This window comes from Grampus griseus, assembly GCF_964374135.1.
Source record: "Grampus griseus genome assembly, chromosome: 12".
Lineage (NCBI taxonomy): Eukaryota > Metazoa > Chordata > Mammalia > Artiodactyla > Delphinidae > Grampus > Grampus griseus.
In genome coordinates, this window is record NC_139006.1 from 46,965,373 (window position 1) to 46,990,910 (window position 25,538).

The following is a 25,538-nucleotide window of genomic DNA, read 5'->3' on the forward strand; positions in this document are numbered from 1 at the left end:
TAAAACACAGCCTCTGGTAACAACAAAGTTAATAAGAAAAGCTCTATCTTTATTCCCTCCCCTTTAAAGTGGCTGAGGAGACTGGAAACAATTTTATAATGTGTGTGCTACACCTACACACCCAGATCTTGGCTTCTAAGTACCATTCAGTATTAGAAATCAGGGCTCCTTGATGAAATGGTTGATTCTAAAGCCAGGACAGGGAAAATACAAGATGAGCCTGGAGCATCTTGTAATACTAGACAGTAAGAAAGAGCTCAGAAAACAAAACATGGGGACATGTCAAAGGGACACAGAATCTAACCATAAAAATCTTTCAACGGCCAAAGCTGGAACTATTTAAACAATAAAATAAATTAAATAGTATTGGATTATAACCCACAGAATAAAATCAATATGCATGAATCCAAGCTGATAAAAATGATTGAATTAATAAACAAATAAATAAGGGAAGAACAGACAAATCTTTCTTACTAAAGAATTCCAAATAATATATAGAGATGCCCCCCCCAGAAGTGGAGCTTAACCTCTCTCCTCCCGGCATCCCTACTCCAAGGGTGAGCTAGACTTAATGATACATTTCTAAAGAATACAGCAGGTGAAGGGAAAAACAGCAACTTTACAGTGGAGAAACCTACAAAGGCTACTTTAACAAATATTGTCAGGTGGGTATCATGTACCCCTGATATGCTGTGAGGAAAAGGGCACTTCACCACCGCTCTGTGGTGTTCTTTGCAAAAGCACATCACCCGGTTGTAAACGTAAGAAAAACAACAGATAAATCCAAATGAGAGGACAGTCTGCAGGATAATTGGCCAGTACTCCTCAAAACTGTCAAGGTCATAAACAAGGAAAGCCTGGGAAATGGTCACAGACCAGAGGAAATTAAGGAAACATAACAACTTCATACAATGTGGGATCCTAGATTGGATCCTGGAACAGAGAAAGGACATTAGTACAACAGTAAAATCTGAATAAAGCGTAGTAATTTAGTTAACTGCGCATTATCTAAATATACCAATTTTGATATCTTAGTTTTGACAAACGTACCACAGGTATTTAAAATGTTAGCTTTAGGGACTTCCCTGGTGGCGCAGTGGTTAAGAGTCCACCTGCCAATGCAGCGGACACAGGTTCGAGCCCTGGTCTGGGAAGATCCCACATGCCGCAGAGCAACTAATCCTATGCACCACAACTACTGAGCCTGTGCTCAGATCCCACAAGCCACAACTACTGAGCCTGCGTGCTACAACTACTGAAGCCCGCGCGCCTAGAGCCTGTGCTCTGCAGCAAGAGAAGTCACCACAATGAGAAGCCCGTGCACCGCAACGAAGAGTACACCCCATTTGCCACGACTAGAGAAGGCCTGCACACAGCAACGAAGACCCAACGCAGCCATAAATTAATTAAAAAAAATTTTTAAATAAAAAGTAAATAAAAATAAAATGTTAGCTTTAGTGGGAAACGAGTAAAGGCACTCTTGGTACCCTCTGTGCAATATTTGTGTAAATCTAAATATATCCCTGAATTAAAAATTTATTTAAAAAGAAATGTGTGCTGAAACAAATACTGTATGTCAAATGTGCTTCAATTAAAAAAAAAATTTAGGGAAATTCTCAAAAATCAAATGCTGCTATAACTAAAGCATTAACAATAGTAAAATGTAAATGGGATAAAACCCCTTCAGAAGCAATGGGGCAAAGAAAAAAAAAGTGTGTGCTACGCAATTGTTGAAACTGGGTGCAGGCTATGTGGATGCTCATTGTACTGTTTACTCTGCTTTTGTATATACAGTCATCTCTCCGTAATCGCCGGGGGTTGATTACAGGATTCCCCCCCTCCCCAGAAACCAAAATACATGGATTCTCAAGTCCCTTATAGAAAATGGCGAGGCGCGTCTTACTCCGTATCTGTGGGTTCTGCATCCGCGGGTTCCGCGTTTGCAGATATGGAGGGCTGACTATAACTGCAATTTAAAAGTTTTTAAAGATTAAAAATAAGTAAATTCATGAAATAGAAGATTCTCTGCTTTCAAGATATTAGCAATCAAGAGTGACAAAGTTTCTTGTGTTAACTACTGAGATAATAATGAATAGGTGGACTTTGTTGTCTGTATCCCTCAACAAACAAATGATATTGCATATCACAGTTCTACAACTTTGCTACTTAAAGTGTGGTCCAAGAACCTGCAGCCTTGGCATCATCTGAGAGCCAGTTAGAAATACAGAGTATAAAGCTGAACTCCAGGCATACTGAATTGAAATCTTCATTTTATCAATAACAAGATCCCCAGTGAACAAAATACACATTAAAACTTAAGAAGCACTGTTTATAGTCATGTAGTTTTCTTAACAAGTCACATCTAAAAAGTACATTCCAATAAAAAATGAAGATAGTCTTATAAAGAGTTTATGTTTGACTAGAAGACTCTAAATTGGCCCCTTTTGCTTACATCCTGGGGCACATGATACTTGGTCAGAATGATAACATTTACTTAAAATAACACATACTTAATATCACACCTTTGCTAGGCCCAATAAGATTCTAGGGAAGAATAAAAGTGGTAAATATTTTATCCAGCCAACTCCTCAGTGTGGCCCATACAGAGAAAAGAAACCAGTAGTTAGGAGGCTGGGCAAGAAATATATCACTTTTTAAGAATGTCCCCTGATGATGTGACAATGAGGAATCCTGGATCTAGTCCCTAGTCTTTCCCTTCAAAAATACCCACCAGAGAAACATGCAGAGAGGAGTGATCCATTCAGCATTGCTTTCACTTGTTTTTTTATACCATGCCACCTCTGAAAGTACATAAATTTGGGGAGCACGACTTTGGTTGGAGATATATACCTCTGGCCATTGCTAGCTGGTAAACTAGTAATAGAGGATAAGGAAGAAATAATATATCTGACCATAAAATAGAAAATTAGCCATGGTGGTTCATCTGCCCCAGAGGAACTCATATTAGAGGCTGAACATCCACTGTCCTTAAGTATCTCTTTGCAAGGGTGGAAACAAGAACACGTGCTACGAGGTAGAGGAAAGAAAGGAAGGTGAAAGATCCATGTGTAGAACAGACCCTGCAAGAAGCCTTCAAAGGGATGTGAGTAAGCAAAAGAGACTGAAAAGTTGTAGAGAAAGCCCTGCTTTCCATGATTTACCAACCAAGGCTTCATGGATCCGTGTGACCTGAGAGGCACATGAAAAAGGGCAGACAACACTGAGAAAAATCCAAACTTAAGGCAGATTACAAAGAATTAATACATAAATAGCAGGTGAGGAAGTAAAGGCAATAAATATAGACAACTATTTCAGGTTGGAATTATAGTAGAAGAAGGATATGGAGCAGTAGATTAAATGTTAACAGAAACAAGGAAGAGGTTTGTGTGATTTTAAGATGGGGAAGATCTAACTGTTTGACCAACCAGTGGGAAGGAAATAAACATGTTTGATGAGCCAGCAGCAAATGAAGATAAAAGATTAGTGAAAGGAACAAGTTTCTTGAGAAGATACATGTGGGAGAATAAGTGGAAAAGTTGAAAATAAAGCACACAGAAGATGGTTAACCTTGGAAAGGCATCAGGACACCTCTTCCTTGGAGAAAGAAGGGAAGGAGAGGGTGATGGAAGATACAATCTCAGTCAAATAAAATGTGGGATCACTAAGAGTGGGTTCAGAAGTGTGGTCAATGTGATTGGGGTATTGCCTGGAAGTTTGGGATGGTATGATAGGGATGCAATACAAGAAGCAAAGATAAGGCCGTTGTATAATTTATGGTCTGAGTGAGCACATTTTTGAGAATGAAAGGGGTGCTGACACATGGAATGCCTGCACAACAGGACTTGCCTGGGCAAACGGAAACATACATAGTCACCCTAGAAACAAACATCACCCCTGTGGAGGGAGCATGGATGTGTGACGGGCCCATCCAATCTCTCTGGCCCTCTCTAGCAATGTCAGTACAGGGTCAAAAAGAATCATAGTTAGGCTTACAGAGTTGGGGGAAAAAGTGAGGCAGGAATATTAGAAGATCGAGAGATTGAGGATCCCTGAGTCATTGGCAATATCTTTGGAAAGGCTGGCAATGGTGGAAGTGTTCTTAAGCCACTTGCCTCTTGTGGCAATTGAGCAAATTTATCAATCTCAATTAATTTCAGTGTAAATAGCCACATGTGGCTACGCTGTTAGAAGTGCTGGTTCAGATTAAACCAAGAGAAGAGGGAAGCTAAGAGGAGATTAATGGACTATAAACAAAGTGCTGCAAAAGTCAAAAGGCAGGAAGGGGGTTTGTTGTGCAGATTTAGAGTAAACATAACTATTTAGTTCTGTATAATGATGTGCAATGTAAGTCCAGAGTGCTTGATAAGAACCAAGAAAAGAGTTGGTAGGCCCGAGGAAGCTGAGGAATGAAGTCTGAATATGGGCAGTCATGTGTGACCCGAACATGGGGCATGATGGGAGTTAGCGGGGGAGGGGGAGGGGGGGACGGCATCTCCCACTAAAGGCCTTGAGGAAAGGTAAGTGGGTCCCTGAGAACATGAGGTGAAAACCACAGGGTAAGGAGGGAAGGACCAGAGAGTGGCTAAGATTTCAAAAGGAGAGTTTGTGTCTTTGTTTTTCAGATATGAGTTGTGTTCTGAGCTTCCTGGGGGAGGGAGTATGCATATAAAAGAATATGGATTCCTCTCTCTGGCCCTGGTCATGGTGGGAAGCAAAGGGGAAAATTAAAATTTGTTTCCTTTTGACAAAGACAGATAGTAGTGGTTAAATACCCCCCCTTTTTTAATGTCTATAATATCCTAGGTGCTAGGTTATTCATTAACAAAGTACTTAAGCTGAATTGAGTGATAAATCGTATTAAACAACAAATAATTTTATTTTCCAGATCTGCTTTAACTTTGGAGATGGACTCCATTTAGAGGTAAGGAACCGAGGGGATTATTCCTTTCTTTTGGACTCAGGGGCTTAATTTCATGGAAGACAGTTGTGCCTTTCCCAGATTGAAAACACACACTCCTGCTGAAACTGCTAGGTAGCGTTTCAGGGGCCTCCAGGGAGCTCCAGTCCTTTATGTCTCAGTGCAGAAAGAATTCAGAGAGAGGCAAAGTGATAAGTTAGAAGTGATTTATTAGACTAGGACACTTGTGAGGCTTACAAGGGAGCAGGCAAGCATTGCACTTCTCCAAGTACTTAGTGGGCTACTTTTTCAAAGGAAGAGGAGGGAGGGGGAGAAGACCACCTTCTTTTTCATTCTTTGAGTCTTCAATCATTAACTCCTCCTACATGCTGGGTAGGGGAGTTTTTGACCCTATATGGTGCATCCAGGACCGTCATAGCACTATGGAAAAATTATTTCAGGTCTCAGTACAACGAGGGTCTTTCACTTTGAAATGTCACCTTTCCATAAATTACTGTTTTTTTGTGTGCAGAGAGCATGTCCTAGGGGTCATTACCTTGCTGACGTCACTGGGCAGGTTGTAGGCCTTATTTTCCACTAGTGTTTGATTGTTTGGGGGCATGTCTCGTGCTTCTGTTTTGCATGGTTTTATTGCTAAGGGAGCCGATCAGGCTTTGATGCTAAGTGACTTGCTCTGCTTTGAGGCAAGCAAGCTTGTTTCAGGATTTTTCCATTGCTTTCTTGAATGATCATTAACGTACTGGGGTCTCCCAAAGTCCCCTAAAGTTCTCTCTCTATCTATATTCCCCTAGTGGGATTTCTGAGCTAACTGTTCGATTATCCTACTCTATCCCTATCACCTCAGACTCAGCCATTCCCACTCAAACACATGCACAGGAACTTCTATCCAGGCATGTCTGTGCAGCGTATTTTGACAATCTAAATGTCCATCAATGAGAGAATGGTAAAACAATTGATGGTACATGGAAGAATGTCCACGATGAGGTACTGAATGAAGAATCAAGGGGCAGGACTTCCCTGGTGGCGCAGTGGTTAAGAATCCACCTGCCAATGCAGCGGACACGGGTTCGAGACCTGCTCTGGGAAGATCCCACATGCTGCGGAACAACTAAGCCCGTGTGCCACAAACTAAGCCTGCGCTCTAGAGCCTGTGAGCCACAACTCCTGAGCCCGTGTGCCACAACTCCTGAAGCCTGCACTCCTAGAGCCCGTGCTCCACAACAAGAGAAGCCACCACAATGAGAAGCCTGCGCACTGCAACCAAGGGTAGCCCCCGCTCGCCACAACTAGAGAAAGCCCAAGTGCAGCAACGAAGACCCAATGCAGCCAAAAATAAAATTAAATAAATAATGAATCACCCTTAAAAAAAAAATCAAGGGCCACAATGAGATGTACAGTATAATTCCATTTTTATAGAAAAAGAGACCTTTTTACATGTGCACATGTATGGTCATAAGAAAAGATCATAAAAGATATTTATCAAAAAAAAAAGATATTTATCAAGCTGTTAACAGTGAATGCTCCAAAGTATGAGTGGAAAAAGTAGGAGGATGTTTTACATTATAAACTTTAATGTTATTTTAATGTTTTGATACATAATTTAATTCTTTTAATTATAGAAGAATTTTTCCACTATAAACAAAGAAAAAAATCAGTGACCTAATGATAACCAGTGTAAATATTTTGAAATAAAATACATGTTATATACAGCAACAAAATGACTAAAACTGTAAACCTAGTGTAAAAATCATTTCTGATCTTAAAATACTAGGTCAGCTGTATTAAAATTTTCCTTGGATAAAATATATATTCCTCTATTAAAGCACAACTGAAAATTTATAGAATAGTTTTCTACCTAAAGTTTTTGATAAACCAAAGGTGGGTGATTTAATCCTTTAACGTCATTCTTAAAACAATAAATCCATTAACTGACACTTGCACTAGTTTTAGTTAAATTGACATCAACAGGTTACTGACATGTAGTCTTAAAACATTAGTAATTCATTTTTATATTATAAGGCACCACAGAAAAATAAAACTTCATTTTCAGTCAGTAAGAAGAAAACTCATGATTTGGTACGTTAATTTTAATTTGCCCATTTGTAAGATCACTCAATTACTCTCACCTTTTTAACTCTTCACTCTGGGAGATCTCTTCTGACTGATAAAAAACTGCTTTGCTGGTTTGGAAACAAGCTCTTCAGGTATATAGTGTTTGCCAGAGTGTATATATTTCCTCTTTGAAAATGAAGCCTGTTAAAAAAATATGAAATTTATACCGTTAAATTTGCACAGCCCCTTTTCAACTTTTAGTAAATTTCAGGATGCCATACTAATGTCTTAGGGTACTTAATCATTTGGGGGCATTATTTTGTTGTTTTAGGTCTTACACTCAAGAAATGAAAATAAGCTGCTTCCTAAACATACTCACTCAGTGAGGCAAAAGCGCGCTTGGATTACTGCCCCTGTGGCTCTTCGGGAAGGAGAGGATCTGTCCAGGAAGAATCCGATTGCCAAGGTACCTTCTCAAGGGGAACAGGATAATGCATGCGTATTGCTAAAGTGTGGTCTGCGGACTTTCATGCTCACTTTAAAATTTTAGGAAAATTATATGATGTACTTACTGAGGTTTTAATATTCCACATATCACCTGGAAGAGCCTCTTTCCCATTCTGGAAGATGCAGCATTATTGGTGAACATATATATATATATAATGTAGGGCTTTGATTCAACTAAGAGTTGAATCTGGCGCTAGTTGAATCTTTGTTTAACAGAGTGTTACAATGCTCAAAAGGAGATAGTATCACGTGTTGGGGGCGGGGCAATGTTCTTTTTCCTACCACCCTCCTAGTTTCTCTGTCTGTAGCCCTGGAAGTTGGACTGACAAAAAAACAGATTAACAAGAGAAAAACAAACAAGCTTAGTAACATGTCTGTCGCGCACGTAGCACCCAGAGGTGAGTAACTTAAAGGTTTGGTTAGGATTTGGGTTTATATAGCTACTTAGCAAAAGAACAATAAATTTTTAGAGAAGTGACGAGACGAAAAGGACCTCGAATCTCCAGGAGCAGCAAACTGTGGGAAGGCAGATATATGAGCAACTAATAATAGAAAAATCTAGTTAGTCAGGTTTGTTTTGTGGATTCCTCTGGTCCTGTCTCCAGGCTGATAAGGATCTAACTCCTGTGGTTAACCTTTGTCCTTCCTCTTAGAGAGTGGGGGAAAGGCACCTTTACAACTTTATGTCCTGCTCTTAGGCAAATAGGGGGAGGGCAGAGAGCTTTCTTGCATCTGATTCTTCTCAATTGCTTTCGGCTTGAAATAATTCTTATACCAGAGTTGCGTATTCTGCCACCCTACACATGAAAGTAGTTTTCAAAATGAAAAGAACTGATATCTAATAGGTGGTAGGGTGACCGACCACACATCCTGCCTGAAACAGTCTGAGTTTGTAGCCATTGTCCTAGCCTAATCATTAATAACTCCTCTTCCACTCTCAAAATGCCCATTTTTTTGGATAAATTTTATGGTAATTCTATTAATATGTATCTCAGACTTATCATGTGCAAGTCTGAACCCCTGATTTTTCCCAAAAGCTGTTCTCCATAAGTTTTACCCATTTCAGTAAACGGCACTATAATTCTATCCAATATTTCAAAAATGTAGCAAGTACTGTCAGTTCTATGCCAAAAATGTATTCCAGATCTGTCCACTTCTCCCCACTGCCACCCTCCTTGTCCGAGTCATTGTCAGCTCTGACCTGTGCTACCAAAAGCGCCCCAACTTCATCTCCCTGCCTTCACTCTTGCCTCTGCCTCCCCCCACCACAGTCCATTCTCCAGAAAGCAGCCAGAGTGATCTTTTGGGGTTTTTTTGTTTTGGTTTGGTTTTTTTATAAATTTATTTATTTTATTTATTTATTTTTGGCTGCATTGGGTCTTCGTTGCTGCACGCGGGCTTTCTCTAGTTGTGGTGATCGGGGGCTGCTCTTCCTTGTGGTGCGCGGGCTTCTCATTGCGGTGGCTTCCCTTGTTGCGGAGCACGGGCTCTAGGCTCGCAGGCTCAGTAGTTGTGGCACATGGGCTCAGTAGTTGCAGCTCACGGGCTCTAGAGTGCAGGCTCAGTAGTTGTGGTGCACGGGCTTAGTTGCTCCATGGCATGTGGGATCTTCCCAGACCAGGGCTCAAACCCGGGTCCCCTGCATTGGCAGGTTAATTCTTAACCACTGCTCCACCAGGGAAGCCCCAGAGTGATCTTTTGAAAAGACAAATCAAAGCATCCCCTTGGTGAGACCCTTTCAACAGCTGCCCACTGCAGTGGAAGGAGTAAACCCTCCGCGGCCTACAAGAGCTCTTGGGATTCATTGGCCTTGACCTCCTCTCTGACCTTAGCTCCTATCAGTCCCCAGCCCCCACTCTGCCACCTCCCTAAGCTGACACAAGCCATTCCAGCCTCCCACCCTTAGCACTTGCTGTTGCCTCTGCCTAGAACCCCCTCCCCACAGATACTTGCAGTATCTCACAGCATCAAGCCTCTAGCCAAGAGTTACCTCCTGAAAGAATTCCCTTCCTGGCCTCACCCCATCTCAGTCCCCACACTCGTTCTGCTCAGTTTCTAGCTCATTCGCCTCCAGGACATTATGTCATAAATTGCTTGCTTGTTGTCTGGTTCCCTCAGTAGAGTGTAAGCTCCCCCAGGGCAAGGGCGTAGACCTTAGGGCTCACAGCTCATGCCCTGTGCCCTGAGCAGTGCCAACATCCAGTAGGTGTTCAGTAAACATTTGTGTGAATGAATAATTGTTCATATGCAAGTTGTACCTTCATCTTTCCCATCTTATAAACATTATACATGATGAGCTCCTTAAAAGAAAGAGCAGCTACAGAACAGAAGACAACACTTTCCTTTTTCCAACAGCATGTTGTTTTCATAGAAGCTTTCTAAAATCTAAATGTTTAATTACGGTTTTACATAATGGTATGTATATAAGGAGTTAAGCTTTTCGGTTTGGTTTGGTTTGGTTTGGTTTGGTTTGATGAGATATCTGAGTCATTCACACATTCTTTCACACATTCTTTCCGTAAAATGCATTGATTCTTTGGGGTTCGATAAGTGTTAGCTATTCTTCTTACTAATTTTAATTATAAAAGTTGTTCATCTTATTGTGGTAAATATTTCACAATACATATGTGTATCAAACGATCACATTGTACACTTTAAACCTACACAATGTTATGTCAATTATATTTCAATAAAGCTGGAAAAAAGTGAAAAAAAAAAGTTGTTCAGAGTAAAATGTACATAAAAAGCAAAAGATCTTGTATTTCCCCAACTTTCCAAATTCTCTGTCTAGGAGTAATACTGTCAACAGTTTAGTATCTTCCAGATCTTGTGAAATACATAAATATGTATATACTTACATACTCTTACATGCATACATATATATACAAACCAGCTGTTATGTCCACACACAGTTTGGTTTTATTTTTAACGTAAGTGAAATTATATAATACATATAATTAGCACATAGAGATCTAGAATATTCTCTATAAATACTGAAGTATATATGTATATGCACATATACATGTGTTGTGTGTGTATATGCATGTACTTGGCAAAAAAAGAGAGACAGACAAACAGAAACACAGAGAACAAGAAAGACAAACAGAGAGAGAAGCTCAGTGAAAAGTGATCATGGGCTGCCCCAGGATCACCGTTCCACTCTTGGAGCAGAGCAGCTGTAGCAGGAGATTGGAGCCGCATTGATCATTCTCAGCAACAACTCCCAGCCCCAGTGCATGTTGAGAATCCTCTGGGAAGAATGTTTAGCTAATCCTGAGATTTCAGGACAAGAATTGGCCAGGCAGGTGGGTGGTGATGGCTTCAACGATGTCTGAAGAAAAGAAATTGTGGATCCAGTAGGAGGCCACAGAGACACACTTACTAATGAAGAGTGAGAGATACAGAAATGGCAAACAAACAATCGAATTGGAGATACAAATAAAGCTGTTTATAGAGGACGAAAGTGTTAACTACGGAAGACCCAGCGGGTTAGAAACCCTGATTTGCTGAAGCATTCCAAGCAGGCAAACACTTGACTATTTTAACCCTTCTATGGAAGGATGCCTTATTCATACTGTCCTGATAATCGAACGGAGTTATGAAGGTGATTTTGACTCTGCAATTTTTACCTTATGTGCTAAATTTAAAATCCATCCCCACCAAGATGTACCCCCCTAATGATACCTTAATTTCATAACAACCCTGAGAGGTAGGCAGTAGTGTCTCTTCAGGTTACAGATAAGAACACTGAGACACAGGAGGGTAGGTAACTGCCTCAGCATCACTACCTGGTGAGTGGCTGAGACAGGACCAGAACCAGGTCCTCTGACACCAGTACCTCTTCTCTGGAGCACTTGTGCACCGCCCACCCTCCACCCATCAACATCTGACAGCTTCAGAGCGAAATTTTCCATTAAAAACAATTACCTATAAGTTATAGAGAGTTTAACTTGAGGCATTCCTTTCTTATTTTTATGTTAGATACATTCTGATCTTGCAGAAGAAAAAGACCTAAAAATTACATACAAATACACTGGAAAAGGGATCACAGAGCCACCTTTTGGTGTGTTTGTCTTTAATAAAGACACCGGATTACTGAACGTTACCACCATTCTAGATCGAGAAGAAACACCATTTTTTCTGGTAAGAAGAACAATTTTACATTTATTAGTTTGTAGTTCTTCTTGGGTAATAATTATGTTATGTTTTATTATTGTTTTGAAACTATGGTACTTGAATGACCTCAGCTTAAATCTCATCCCTTCTATTATTTATGTCGTGATTTCAGCTAATGGGTTATGCTTTGGATGAGAAAGGAAACAACTTAGAGAAACCAATAGAACTCGGAATTAAAGTTCTTGACATCAATGACAATGAGCCAGTGTTCACACAGGACGTCTTTGTTGGGTCTGTTGAAGAGCTGAGTGCAGCAAGTAAGAGGTTATTTTTTTTTTATGAATGAATATCCAAGGCCAATTTATCCCCATTGTGTGACTGAACACTGAAACCTCTGTCTTAGTGGAGGCTGGGTATTACCCACAGGACAAATAATAATAAACGTATTGCTCTAGGTTTAGAACTGCTTTTTTGTTATAAATTTTTTACCCTCAAACAGATGTGGTAGATTGATGTGATAGGTTAGGTCTCTATAGCAACTATTCAATTTTAGTCTGTATCAGGAAAGCAGCCATAGATAACATGTAAACAAATAAGCATGGTTGTGTTCCAATAAAATTTTATTCACAAAAGCTGGTGGCTGGCTGGCTTTGGCTCACTGGCAGTAGTTTGCTGACCTTTGACATATTATTTCAACTGTCAGACTTCAATGCAAGTGTTAAACGCAGGAGAGATTTCTCTTTGATCAGAATGTAAAGAATAACTATGCTTCTCCTGAATTGCTTATATTTTAATAAGCATGTATTTGTATCTGTTCATTCTCCTTTCTTTGTATGGGTTATTAGGTCTATTATAAACAAATTTGTGACCCTCCTATAGCAAGTGTTCAGGACTTCATCCTAAAAATTGTATGTACTAACCTCAGCCTCACCCTCACCTTATTTTTCCTATTCCTACCTCCATTCACACTTATTTCCTCAAACAATTAAATGTTTTGATCTTGGTAAACTGATTTTGATAAATACCTGGAATCCTTTTTGGAACAAGTTGATATTATAAATAAAATAATAACATACATTAAGTATGCTAGAAGTTGAGTTTCATCTTGGACACCTTTGTTTCTGATGCCAGATACCCTTGTGATGAAAATCACCGCAACAGATGCAGATGAGCCCAACACTCTGAATTCTAAAATTTCTTATAGAATCGTATCTCAGGAGCCTGCTAATTCTCCATTGTTTTACCTAAATAAAGATACAGGAGAGATTTATACAACCACTATTGCCTTGGACAGAGAGGTAAATTAATATTTTATGTTATTCATCTTTTCAGCTCTCCTCTGTCTTTCCAGTTATTCTCTAATTCTTTGCTAATTTTCTGACTTTGGTCTATGTTACTTACTCATAGGATAACTCGGAATAATCCTCCTCTAGGGATGTGCTGTCTAATATGGTAGCCATCAGCCATATGTGGCCATTGACCACTTGAAATGTGACTAGTCCAAATTGAGATGTGCTGTAAGTGGAAAATATACACCAGATTGGGAAGACTTAGTATGAAAAAAAAGAATGTGTAAAGTATCACCTTAATAATATTTTTGTTGATCACATGTTGAATTGATTATATTTTGGATACCATGGGTTAAATGAAATATATTTGTTTAAAATTAGTATTACCTGTTTCTTTTTACTTTTTTTATGTTTATTTATTTATGTCTTTGGCCACGCCACTCGGCTTGCAGAATCTTAGTTCCCCGACCAGGGATTGAACACGGGCCCTGGCAGTGAAGCCCCAAGTCCTAACCACTGGACCGCCAGGGAATTCCCTCTTCTCACTTTTTTAAATGTGGCTGCTAAAAACTTTAAAATTACGTAAGCAGTGTCCTAGGGCCTCTCCAGTCAGGATCTGTTTGCTAGAGAGTTCCAAAGCAATGTTCCTTAATTTGTGTCTCTATAATGAAACGTCAGGAATCTTTTGTACTACTAATACGTAGACAGAGGGAGGAAAACAGTTTGAAATAGGAATCCTATTTAGGGTAATAGAAGTATTTGTAAAGGAAAGAGTTACTGTAAATCCCAAATTGGAGGAAAATTTGAGTCAGTTTCCTAAAAAGGGTGCTTTCTCAAACATTTCATTTTTTGTTTCTAAGTCAAAGGGAACATTTTAGTTGAAAAAGGGAGAAGTTTTTTTAAATGCTACAGACATAAAGGTCTTAACAGCATGCAGAGTAAAATGCGGATGATCCAAAGAACAATGTATTATCATCAAATATAAATCATCATCCAGGCACCGTCAGGGTGTTTTGTATTACTTGGAAAAATGATGACTCTGGCCAGAGACGGAGAGGATGGTGCTCAACATTCCTCTCAAGGTCTTTGTAAAATTAAAGCATATTATTACTCCTAAAATTCTACTCTACCTTTTTGCATAAAATGAGAATGGAAAAGTACTATTTTGAATTAGTAATGTGATTTTTTTAAATGAGCTTCGTCTCTGGAAAGTTTAACCAGAAAATACTGGCTGTCGCTTATTGGGCACTCACCACATGCCTGGTGCTATTACAAGCCTTTTATGTGGAATAACTCAAATTAACTTCACCTGTAAACCCTGTGCAGCAGATACAATTACCCCCATTTTACATAGAAGGAAACCAAGGAGCAAAGGGATAATGTGTGTCCAACCCAGCTAGTAAGTCAGAATTGGAACCCAGCCAGCTGGTTCCAAAGCCTCTGCTGTCCTGCCTCTCACTGAGCACAGGGTCCCCAGGCATTGGCACTGGCTGCCCGGCTCCTTAAACAACACCCACACTGAATGGAGCCATCAGAAGGGGACCACGTGGAAGAGAGGTTTCCCTTTGGAGTAATATCTGAAACGTTATTCTCTAGGACACGTTCTCCAAGAATCTAATCTCCCGGGATGTATGGACAAAGTTCACCAGTTTTGCCTTCACTGGTCAAGTGTTCTTGGAGGATTAAGTTTTCCTGGCTTAACTTTTAGCTGAAAATGATGTGTGGGATAGAAAAAACCAAGTCCTAGAGTCCCATCACTTCCAGTATAGTGCAAACTACATTTTGAATGCACTCTTTTGTGCTCAGACTATTTTAAGGAGAGTCTCATCTCCTGATAAATATCACCAATGACATAATTAAGAATTCACTATCAACAACTGCATTAGGGAAAAGCTCTGATGGCAAATAAACAGCATCTTCATAGGATTAACAGCAGATCATGAAACTTATTTATGAATAAAACATACTGTGGTTCATTCCCTTGATGATAAAGTGAACTAAAACCAGAAAGATAGAGCCATTCATTTTCACCCCAGCTGGATATTTTTTATTTCCCTGTAGGAACACAGCAGTTATACTTTGACGGTAGAAGCAAGAGATGGCAACGGACAAGTAACAGATAAGCCAGTAAAACAAGCTCAAGTTCAGATTCATATTTTGGACGTCAATGACAATATACCTGTAGTCGAAAATAAAGTGGTAACTATTATTTTTATAACAAACATGCCTATGTATATTTTAGTCATAAACTAAAAATATATCACCTAGGTTTGTGTTACCTCAGAATAAAAATTGCCTGTTTATGTTTTGCAGTATGAAGGAATAGTTGAAGAAAACAAAGCCAATGTAGAAGTTTTACGCATAAAAGTGTTCGATGCAGATGAAGTAGGCTCCGATAATTGGTTAGCCAATTTTACTTTTGCATCAGGAAATGAAGGGGGTTATTTCCACATAGAAACTGATACTCAAACTAATGAAGGAATCGTGACCCTTATTAAGGTAAGTACTTAGTGTTCAAAACTGGAATGGGAGAAGCTGGTCCAGAGGAGGGAACTGATCTATTTTGAGCTCCACATATTTACAAGTACTTTTCATAATCAGTTAACTGGCACCACAGTTGTAGAGATAGGAGCCACCCCTACTAGCCCAATTTCTGTGGTTAGTAAGTGGTTACACTTTTTGTGTTTCTAATGTCAGTAGTAGGAGGGTCACATTTTGAAACACAGTGTTCTAAGTGTGCTTAATTGAATCAAGGAATAAAAATTTAATGGTGTTATTAAGCATATGGGTCTTAAACAATTAAAACCCTTACTCCCACAGAATTTCTTAAACAAAACTTAGAGGATGCATCTTTATCTAACAGAATAAGTAAAGAAGAATATCAGTGTATGTTTAAATGGTTTATGGTAGAATTACCTTATCAGATTTTAAAATAAAAAGCAAAGCTGCAGCTTTCAAAATACTGTTTCATTAAGTCACAGACAAAAATTGATTCCAGAGGTTTCCACATTTTTACAAAAACTTAATATATGGCATAGTATGTAAACCCTAATAGCAGGAAGAGGAATGATGATAATGTATAACCGAATAGGGAAAAATTAACTTGAGGTTTCATAGTAATAATTATTGATACCATTTATCAGTAGGCTACTGTAGGCATTTAGATGACTTTTTGTAAAGCAAAGGAAAATAGAAAAAGATTAGCTCATGTTTGAAGGGAAGACACACTTTATGATTACTGAATACATGGATAATGGCATCAGAGACGAAATAGATTTACTTGCTTATACAGAACTAAGCATACTTTTTAGTCACAGATTATGGGTGCAACCATGCTAGATGCCTGAGATAAAAAGCCAGTAATACACATAAGGAGAAACAATCACTTAGTGATGAATAATAGAAATACCCCCAATGCACCATGGTAGCACAAAAAGGGGTTATCAAAGGGGGCATGAAAAAAATAGTAAATTTAGTATTAAAATGACAGCAACAGATTAAGAAAATTACAAATTTACTTTTCCAATTGTATAAAGAATCACTTCCAAAGTATAAAGGCGGTAATCAGATTTCATTCAAATGAATGGACAAGGAAGATAGATAAAGAAGATATACAAAGAGCAAATGTGTGCATAAAGGATACTCAACATCATTAGTCTTTAGGGAAGATGCAAATTAAGACTATGTGAGCTACCACTGCACACCTGCTAGAATAAGCTACAATCAAAGGAAGACTGACAACACCAAGTATCAGCAAGAATTATAGAACTGGAACTCCTATATATTGCCAGTGGAAACATTAAATGGTAGAGCCAGTTTGGCAGTTTTATAAAAAGTTAAACATTGAGTAGTTATCCAGTGACCTAACAATTTAGTCCTAGGTATCCACCCAAGAAAAATAAAAACATACATCTACAAAAAAACCAAAAAACTTGCATGCAAGTGTTCATAGTGGCTTGTATTCCTAATAATGAAAAACTGGTAACAGTCCAAATGTCCACCAACTGGTGAGCAGATAAAATGTGGTCTATTGATACAATGGAATGCTCTTGAGCAATAAAAAGAAATGAAGTACTGATACATGCTACAATGTGGATGAACCTCAAAAACATTCTACTTTATACAGACACAAAATACTACGTACTGTATGATTCTATTTGTGTGAAATTTCTAGGAAAGGCAAAAAGCGCTTCTATAGAAAACAGGTCTGTGGTTGCTTAGGGTGGGTTGTGATTTGGCTACAAATAGGCAAAAAGGAACTTTTGGGGAGTGATGGAAGTGTTCTAAAACCAACAGTCTTGATATTTGCAAAACCATATAGGCTTGTGAAACATCCTCATGTTTTACACTTAAAAAGGGTAAATTTCATTGTAGGTAAATCATACCTCAATAAAGCAGTCTAAAAAAGAAACAGGAGAAGAATAGATACTTTAAACTGTAGAAACAGAGATAGTAAATCATCACATGAGAAAAAGCGTCAGCTGCGTTAACAAATAAGTTTAGTATCTTTAATGCTATTGAAGATAGCAAAAATGGGAGTGATAAAATATGCTAACAGTTGCAAAACTAGAGGTATATGCCCTCATACATTGCGCTTGATGCTGAAAAATTTTCCATTCTCTTTGGAGCACGATGGCTATTTATAACAAACACTATGAAACATTTTTTATGTCGCCAGTACCTAGCTCATTTTTTTTTTTTACCATTGTCTTATTCTTCCATGGTCTTTGAATACTAATGACATATGGCTGAAAGATTTTATTTCTCATCCGACATACATCATACCATCAAAATAAGTGTGTGAAGTGCAAGAGCAACTTAAAAAGACAATAACTTTCACAAGGATTCTACAGTCACAAAGAGTGTATTTTTCTGTAGTCAATTTGTGTTGTGTTATTATTGTCCCAATGCCACAGTGGCCCATATAATAAAGGGGGCAGAAGTTATATATCCAGAACTCTATAGAGAGGAAAACGGATTTCCTAATAAATCATCCAAAAACAAAAGTGAACATTGCAGTAATTCATGTAAATACATGTAATATATTTAACGATATACTGAAGAAACAGCAAAAATGGTCAGTCAGTACATCTAAATGGTCAGGACCACTAGAAATAAAAAGCAACAGGACCTACATAAACTTTGACTGGGTGCTTCTTCCCTCTGCAGCTCAACAGGGGAAAAATAATTTGTATAAAAACGTTCAGAGCAGTATTAACTGCAAATAGTCGAAATGCCTAATAACAGAATGGCTAAGTAAATTAAGTGTATCTAAATAGTAGAATACTATAGAAATGTTTTCAAAAAGAAAATGGACAAATTGGAACATAAAATATGCATAGAGTGATAAACTGATTATATCAAAGGTACTTAATAAATACCACAATTCACAAAGATCAAAGTATTTAGAGGAGGATTAATCTTTTATGGCATTAATAGCAAACCAGATATTAATAGACATTATGCTAAAAAGGAGGGGGTTAGATTCTCCGTTTAAACAAATTTGAAAATCCCTAGGCTTAACAAAGCTAAATAGTTGTTTTTCCTACAGGACGTCTCAGTTTTATATGCCATGGGAGAGAGCTGGCTGTGCCTACTTATGTAGCCCTTTTCACCAGAACAAACCCCTGGAGCACATTTTAAGGAATATTATATTGGATGTCCATTAACTTTTTTTTATTAAGAAAAAAAATCACTTCAGATTGCTAAAAATAAAAATGTATACGTTTTAAATGATTTTGACCTTAAATAAATTGGGGATGCTTCCTAAACATCCTTAACATTTATGAACATCAAAATTGACAGACTTTTTAATGGCATGGTACCAATATAAGAGTTGGACTACTCAGTACTGCTGTATTTTTCATGTTTTAAATTATTATAATCTGACACTAAAACCACACATGTGTGTTCTAGTTTTTGTCCCTTTTAAAAGCATTCCCTTTGATTTTGCCTTTCTAGGAAGTAGATTATGAAGAAATGAAGAATCTTGACGTCAACATTATTGTCACTAACAAAGCAGCTTTTCACAAATCAGTTAAGAATAAATATAAGCCTACACCCATTCCGATCAAAGTCAAAGTGAAAAATGTGAAAGAAGGCATTTATTTTAAAAGCAGCATAATCCAATTTCACACTAGCGAGAGTGTGGAAAAATCAAGCCAAAGCCAAATAATGGGAAAATTTCAAGCTTTTGATGGCGACACTGGACAAGTAGCCCGTGTAAAGTAAGAGATAGTTATGAATATTGTTTCATTTTAAATGACTTTGAATGCCTATTTTCAAAAATCGTAATGAAATTTTAACACTTCACTCCTTCGAACCCCGCCATTATAATCCCCCAAAGGTCTATAGGTTAAATTTCCTAGAGTTGTACATGTCACTGAGAGGCAAAGAAGAGTTTTCCCAGGATCCCTTTCCCTCCACCACCCGAGTATGAGGCAGAGGCTGGGTTGCTCACCTCAAAACAGTTCTGGGTAGAGAAGGCTAAAAAGCAACAAAGAGAAAGTTCAGAAAGACACTTTCTAAAATCTGTCTTAAAGGAGTATTAGAGATAAGAAAATAGCAAATAAAATTTACTGCAAAATCCACTTTATACAAGGTTGGTTAAGAGAAATAAAAATAGCTGCATAATATATTTTAATAATGGGGAATCCAGTTTCATTTGCTCATAAGCCTTGGAAATTGATCTTCATTTAAACCAGGCCATTTGAGCTAGGGATTGATGAAACTTTTGTAATGCTTGTCTTGGTCATGGTGACCTTTACTCAGAATATACTTATTGAGAACCTACTAAATGCCGCTCCTGTGCTGGAAGGTGCTGGATTGTGTCCACTCTGTAGCGACACCTAGGTTTGCAAGATCCATTCACATTTTCAAAGTGAATTTACATCTTAGATCTCAGAGCCATACCATCAAAAGATGACTCTCTACAGAGGTATTATTTATGAAGTTCTACCTAGCTGTAGTTATTTGGTTGAATTTAAGAATCCCCACCTGCCACCCGAGACACAACAGCTTCTATGTTTTCCTGCTGTCGGTGCCAGAGTTGTCGGTTGCTTCACTCTCCTTAGGCCTATGTCCCTGGGTGCCAGTACTCATGAAACATTGTATTTAGATGCGTGGCCAACCATAGCACGAATGAGAATATGGAGGAGGCTCTTCAACAATCTCTTTCGTTTTAGTGAATCTCCTTTTCATGGAATTCATCGGCCAATAGTAGCAAGTGACCTTTTTCCAAAATTATGTTAACGAACAGCTTCCATTGTGTTTTCTGCAATGTCTTGGGGACCCCTTTTTGCCCACCTTAACTTCAGGAACCAGTCTAGCTTCTCTCGACTTTTATAGTCTACTTTTTATTTCCATGGCTCTAACCTTAAGGAGGCAGTCCCCACCTAAATCCCCAGAATTGAGAATGAGTGTTCCTTATGATTCCTCACGCTATCCCCTGAGAGGCTTAGATGCTCTAATTAATTATCCTCCAATAATATTGTGACTCTCTATTGAAACTTCTGTTTCCATCTAACTATTTAATTTTGGTTGCTGTTTTTAGTAAGAGTTATGACTGTATCAAAAGATCATATGTTCTTCCTTGAAAAATAATGAACCATGTTTCTTTACTCCTCAGAAGTATTTTATTTTTAGCATACACTTACAGAATTTTAGAATAAGAATGATCTTAAAGATTAACTCAAACCTACTATTTTACAGATAAGGAATGAGAGGCACAGCTAAGTGAAATAATTTTCCAGTATTCACCTAATCTAGAAATGTTGATAAGGACAGCAGAAGAATCACTCTCTTAACTTTGTCATAATTTACTCTTTTACTGATTATTCATATGCATCAGTTGTTATGGTATTTGACATGACATGTGAGCTGCATCCTACTTTGAATGGTGTCTAGTTTTCACAGTAGAAAACAGAAAATCCCTTAAATGAGACCACACAAAACATTCCATTGTGAAATGTGATTCTTATTACTTTAACTTCGTCTTTGGTATAAGCATTATTTGGGAAAACATTGACAGCAGCTAAGTTCAAGCTTTAAAATTCCAGCCATGAAATTCAGAAATATTTGTGAAAATCCAAATGTATCATCATTTACTGGTATAAATATTAAAAGACAGGAAAGTTTAGTTCGAGTGTATATTAAATAGTCACTATAAACAAATATTGCCATATATTAGCCACTCATTTTTGTATGCCTAAACAGCCACTTAATAGAAAATAAATCATTAATATGATTGGTTGAATCAAATTCTCATATGCTTGGTTTGTATTTGGATACATTTTAAACTCGATGGTATTAAATTACATATATTTCTGAAAATGTACTATGAATGTTCTCCTTGCCTTCCCAAAGCTGTCTCTTTTTGCACTAATTCTCCTTTGCTTTGAAGGAATAAACCCAGAAATCACCTTATCAGCATTGTTTTCACTTTTAACCATTTCTAACTGAAAGAAGCCTATTGCTCTGAACAATCAACAATATCCCAAAATTTAAAGTACTTCCATTTAAGGCAGTCATTGATTTTTTAAATTGATACTTTTAAATATTGATAATATGCCAATAAATAATAGAATGTAAAACTGCTTTTCTCCACGAGTTCTTGTTGGGTGACTAAGTTATCCTCCAAGGTTAACTCCAAATTTAAGGAAAACTAGATTGAAAGCTGTAAGGCAGACTGAAGAGCAACTCGTAAACCTCCCGGGTGAGTAGGCAAGGGCGTCGCCCTTGCACATATGTCTTGGGTATGTTACAGAAATAAGGAAGGGTCCAAAGTAAGTGTGATACACAGTAAACAGAGGGGCTTTTAGGATAGTTTCAAGAAATTAAAAAACATTCCAAACTAATGCCTGTAATAAGAGCATATATAAGAAAGCAGAAATTAAGCTTAAAAGAGTTGTAGATATTAGTTGTAGATAGTCTCAATTTATCCAGAGCTCAAAATTAATTTTGTCTGCTTTCTAACAGATATGCCAAATTTGAAGATATAGACAATTGGATCTCTGTGGATTCTGCCACCTCTGAAATCAGACTTGTAAAAATTCCTGATTATGAATCCAGATATGTCCAAAATGGTACATACACTGCAAAGATTTTGGCTGTGACAGAAGGTAAGTTATTAAATAGACATTTTTTCTTGGTTATATGCATTTAGATTTTATTTTCCAGCATCAGAGACCTTTGTTTTGATCTTGTAGGAATGCCAAATGGGTAAACCTTCACATTTCTACTTATTTAGTGGATTAAAAGATATTACTTGATCTGAATATGAAAACATATCTAAGATAGAAAGCATCCTAATTTGGTTACTACCTTCTCCTTACCAAATTGGCAAGAGAATTCAAACTATGTCCATATGAGCAGTATAACCAAAATATACATTATCTTTTTCTTATTTTTAAGAATATCCTAGAAAAACCATCACTGGCACTATTAGTATCACGGTTGAAGACATCAATGACAATTGTCCCACACTGGTCGACCCTGTGCAGACTGTCTGTGATGATGTGCAATACGTGAACGTGACCGCAGAGGACCTGGACGGACCCCAAAACAGCTGGCCTTTCAGTTTCTCTGTCATTGACAAACCAGCTGGAATGGCAGAAAGGTGGAAAATAGTAAGCCGAGAAAGTAAGCAAAACCACTGGACTATATGTTTAAACATGATAGAAATCTAAAATCCTTATAATACAGGCTTTTTTCTTGGCATGAATTACATTTCCAATACAACTGAGTTTATAAAATGAGGGTCTGAAACTCAGGCATAGTGTCTTTGATCTGCCTAATAATAAATACCCTATTTGGAGAGAGTGAAGGGAAATAGATATCTAATATCTTTAAAGTATTTGGCTACAAATAGGCAAAAAGGAACTATTTTACAAACTCATCTTTTTCCCATGTCCCCTGCACTGGGTATTCTCCAAATCGCTCTTGAAGTAGTTGTCTCGTAAGCTGAGGAATACGTTGCCTCTCTAAGCACAGCAATCAGAGTAGGTGCCTTCTAAAAATCTTGATGTATGGTAACGATGATTCCATTAAAAATAACTCTTACGGAACATATACCATGTGCCAGGCACTCTGCTATCCCTTCATATGCATTATCATGTTTACTTCTTACCCCATAACCTTATTCCCTGATTACAGCTGAGGAAACTTTGGCTTAACTAGAGTTAGAGAGCTCGTTTGAAGTCACAAAGCTGGTAAGTGATGGACAAAACATGGAAAGGAGTCTGTCTGTCCCCTTGCCCCCCATGCCCGAAGGACATGTGCATAAATCCATATCTTGGGACATATTCCCTTATTGACGTGCTCTGTTGGCTTCCTTCAAGGTGGTTTCAAATGTAGAAAAATCTATCCAGAAGACTCTTTTTGTTTTAAACAGGTAGTGCTTGTTTCAGAAAAGTTTTAAATGTAATACCCCAATTTTTCTTAACTTTTAAGTTTATTGTTTTCTTAGGCTTAGCAAATTTTACAGTCATTTTAAGAGGCTTTGAATCATGTTTGGTCCAATTTACAAACTAAACACCTTTAACATTTCAATATATTTATAAATTTAGTATATTTGGCTTCCTTTTTATGTATTTCAATGATCTGAATTAACAAATAAAACTTTCTTGTGATTCCTATACTCTAAAATACCAGTAAATTTAACTTATAAATACATCAAACCTGACATCCTCTTCAGTGGTCCAATACTGAACAAACCAGTGATATTTCAACCTAAAACCATAAATCTAAATTAGTAACATAATTACACATTTTGAACTGGAGTTACATAGCTGTCACGTTAATAGGGCTAATTGTCCTTAAAATATTACAAGTGTATAAATATAATAACAAATGCAAATAATTTCTTTACAATGCAAAAATATTAAAACTAAATCTTTAGTTTGTTTAAATATTCCTATACTTAATTCCGAATCTTCTTAGGGTTTATGTACTCACTTGCAAAAGATAGTTATGTTGTTGGTTAACTCAAGTGGTCTCCCCAGTAAGGGGTGACAATCACCATCTTGATTCATTGAGGTTACTTAAGATCAAGTTTTCAACTAGCATGAGCCCTGGGATGCAGACATCCAGATGATTCTTCTTATGGTAATTAAGTCACAGGCCTCAAGACTCACGTCGGGGTTGGTCCCCTGGCTCACATTATCTCATTCTGTACTCACAGAAGTCTGGGACTCCCACCTAGGCTGACTGCTTGATTGGAGTTTGCCTTTCTTTGACTAAGATAGTAAATGTGTTTTGCATTGAACTTGTTGGGATTCCAAGACTTACTTATTTTTATCTAAGAAACGTGATGTTTAGGAAATGCCAGGCACTGGTCTAAGCACTTTACTAATATTAACAACCCTAGAAGTTTGGCATTACCGTCATCAACATTTTACAGATGAGGAAACAAAGGTGCAGAAAGTTTAACATTCTCAAAGTTACAGCTAGTTGAAGAGCTGGAATTAGTATTTGAACCCAAGCACTCTAGCTGTGGAGTCTCTACTCACGACCTTTATGCTCTGTTGCCTTTCCAGATACACAGTGGATTTTCTGTCTAAAGATAAAGATGTTTGAATTTGATAGGCTCTTGAATTTTTTCCTAGCCTTAGAAACATAAAACTCTTTAGGATACACATACATGTTAGAGTGTTATAACAGGAAGTCACTGAGCTTATACTGTATACATCTAGACAATTGAGAGAGATAGGGTTCTGTAACCCAGGCTTTTTTCTCCTTGGCTGTATAATGAGATGATTGACCAACTATCATGATAATAAATAGCTCCTAACTATTTTATTTATTTGGGAAATATCTTAAGTACAGAAAATTACAGAGACTAATAAGGCAGATACCTTTGTACCTCCCACCTAGAATTGAAAGAATATTAACAATTTGTCGTATTTGAATCAGGCCTTTTTTTTTTAACGATCACTGACAAAGTAGAAGTCCCCTTTGGGCCTTTCCTCCCCTTTCCATCTTTCCACTCAGAGCCAATCATGAATTTAGTTATATTCTTCCAGGCCATGTTTTCCTATATTTCTTTTAATAAGCTCATATTCCTTAAATGAATGACTAGATGCTTTCCTCACTTCTCCAGAGCTTTGGGGATGATTTAATAAGTATATTTCTAGCTTTGGAGATCAAATTCCATAAAATATGGACCTTAAAATGAGAAGAGGATGTCTCTTACTTACAAAAAAAAGTAAATAAAACAAAAAAACCTCCCAAACACCTCATTTTTTATCTTTGTATTCATCCATCTTTGCCTTGCAAGTAAATTATTTTTTAATTAATGTTATACATATATCAGAAAAAGTTTTAAACTATTCTAACTGATCATTATTTTTACTCATGGGAAAACTGGTTATTATTTTTATTCATGTTGAAAGAAAATTTCTTAAATAATCATCAGATTTTTAAAAAAATAAGATAAAAGGTCATTTGCACAACACTTTCTGTGTAATACTCTTGCCAAAAATGTGCAGCCTGAATCCAGTCATGAGGAAACAGTCAGACAAATTCAAACTGTGGAAAATCCTTTAAAATAAGTGGACTTCAAAAAGGTCAAAGTCCTGAAAGGCCAAAAGAAAGTTAGGACTGTTATAGATTATTAATAGAGACTAAGGTGACAGCTAAATGCAGGGCATAATCTTTGA

At 37.5% G+C, this 25,538-nt stretch overlaps 1 protein-coding gene across 1 annotated transcript in view; it reads left to right on the forward strand.

The window, feature by feature from the left end:
* Positions 1-25,538, forward strand: part of DSG2 (desmoglein 2) — a gene marked incomplete at both ends in the record, with an annotated part of 45,307 nt that overhangs the window by 12,060 nt on the left and 7,709 nt on the right. Inside the window, 10 exons of the mRNA XM_082668051.1 lie at positions 4,886-4,921; positions 7,302-7,436; positions 11,459-11,620; positions 11,766-11,910; positions 12,725-12,891; positions 14,944-15,081; positions 15,196-15,381; positions 18,844-19,109; positions 21,859-22,001; positions 22,294-22,521. Of these exons, the coding sequence (XP_082524177.1) occupies positions 4,886-4,921; positions 7,302-7,436; positions 11,459-11,620; positions 11,766-11,910; positions 12,725-12,891; positions 14,944-15,081; positions 15,196-15,381; positions 18,844-19,109; positions 21,859-22,001; positions 22,294-22,521 (1,606 nt within the window). The remainder of the gene's footprint in view (positions 1-4,885; positions 4,922-7,301; positions 7,437-11,458; positions 11,621-11,765; positions 11,911-12,724; positions 12,892-14,943; positions 15,082-15,195; positions 15,382-18,843; positions 19,110-21,858; positions 22,002-22,293; positions 22,522-25,538) is intronic.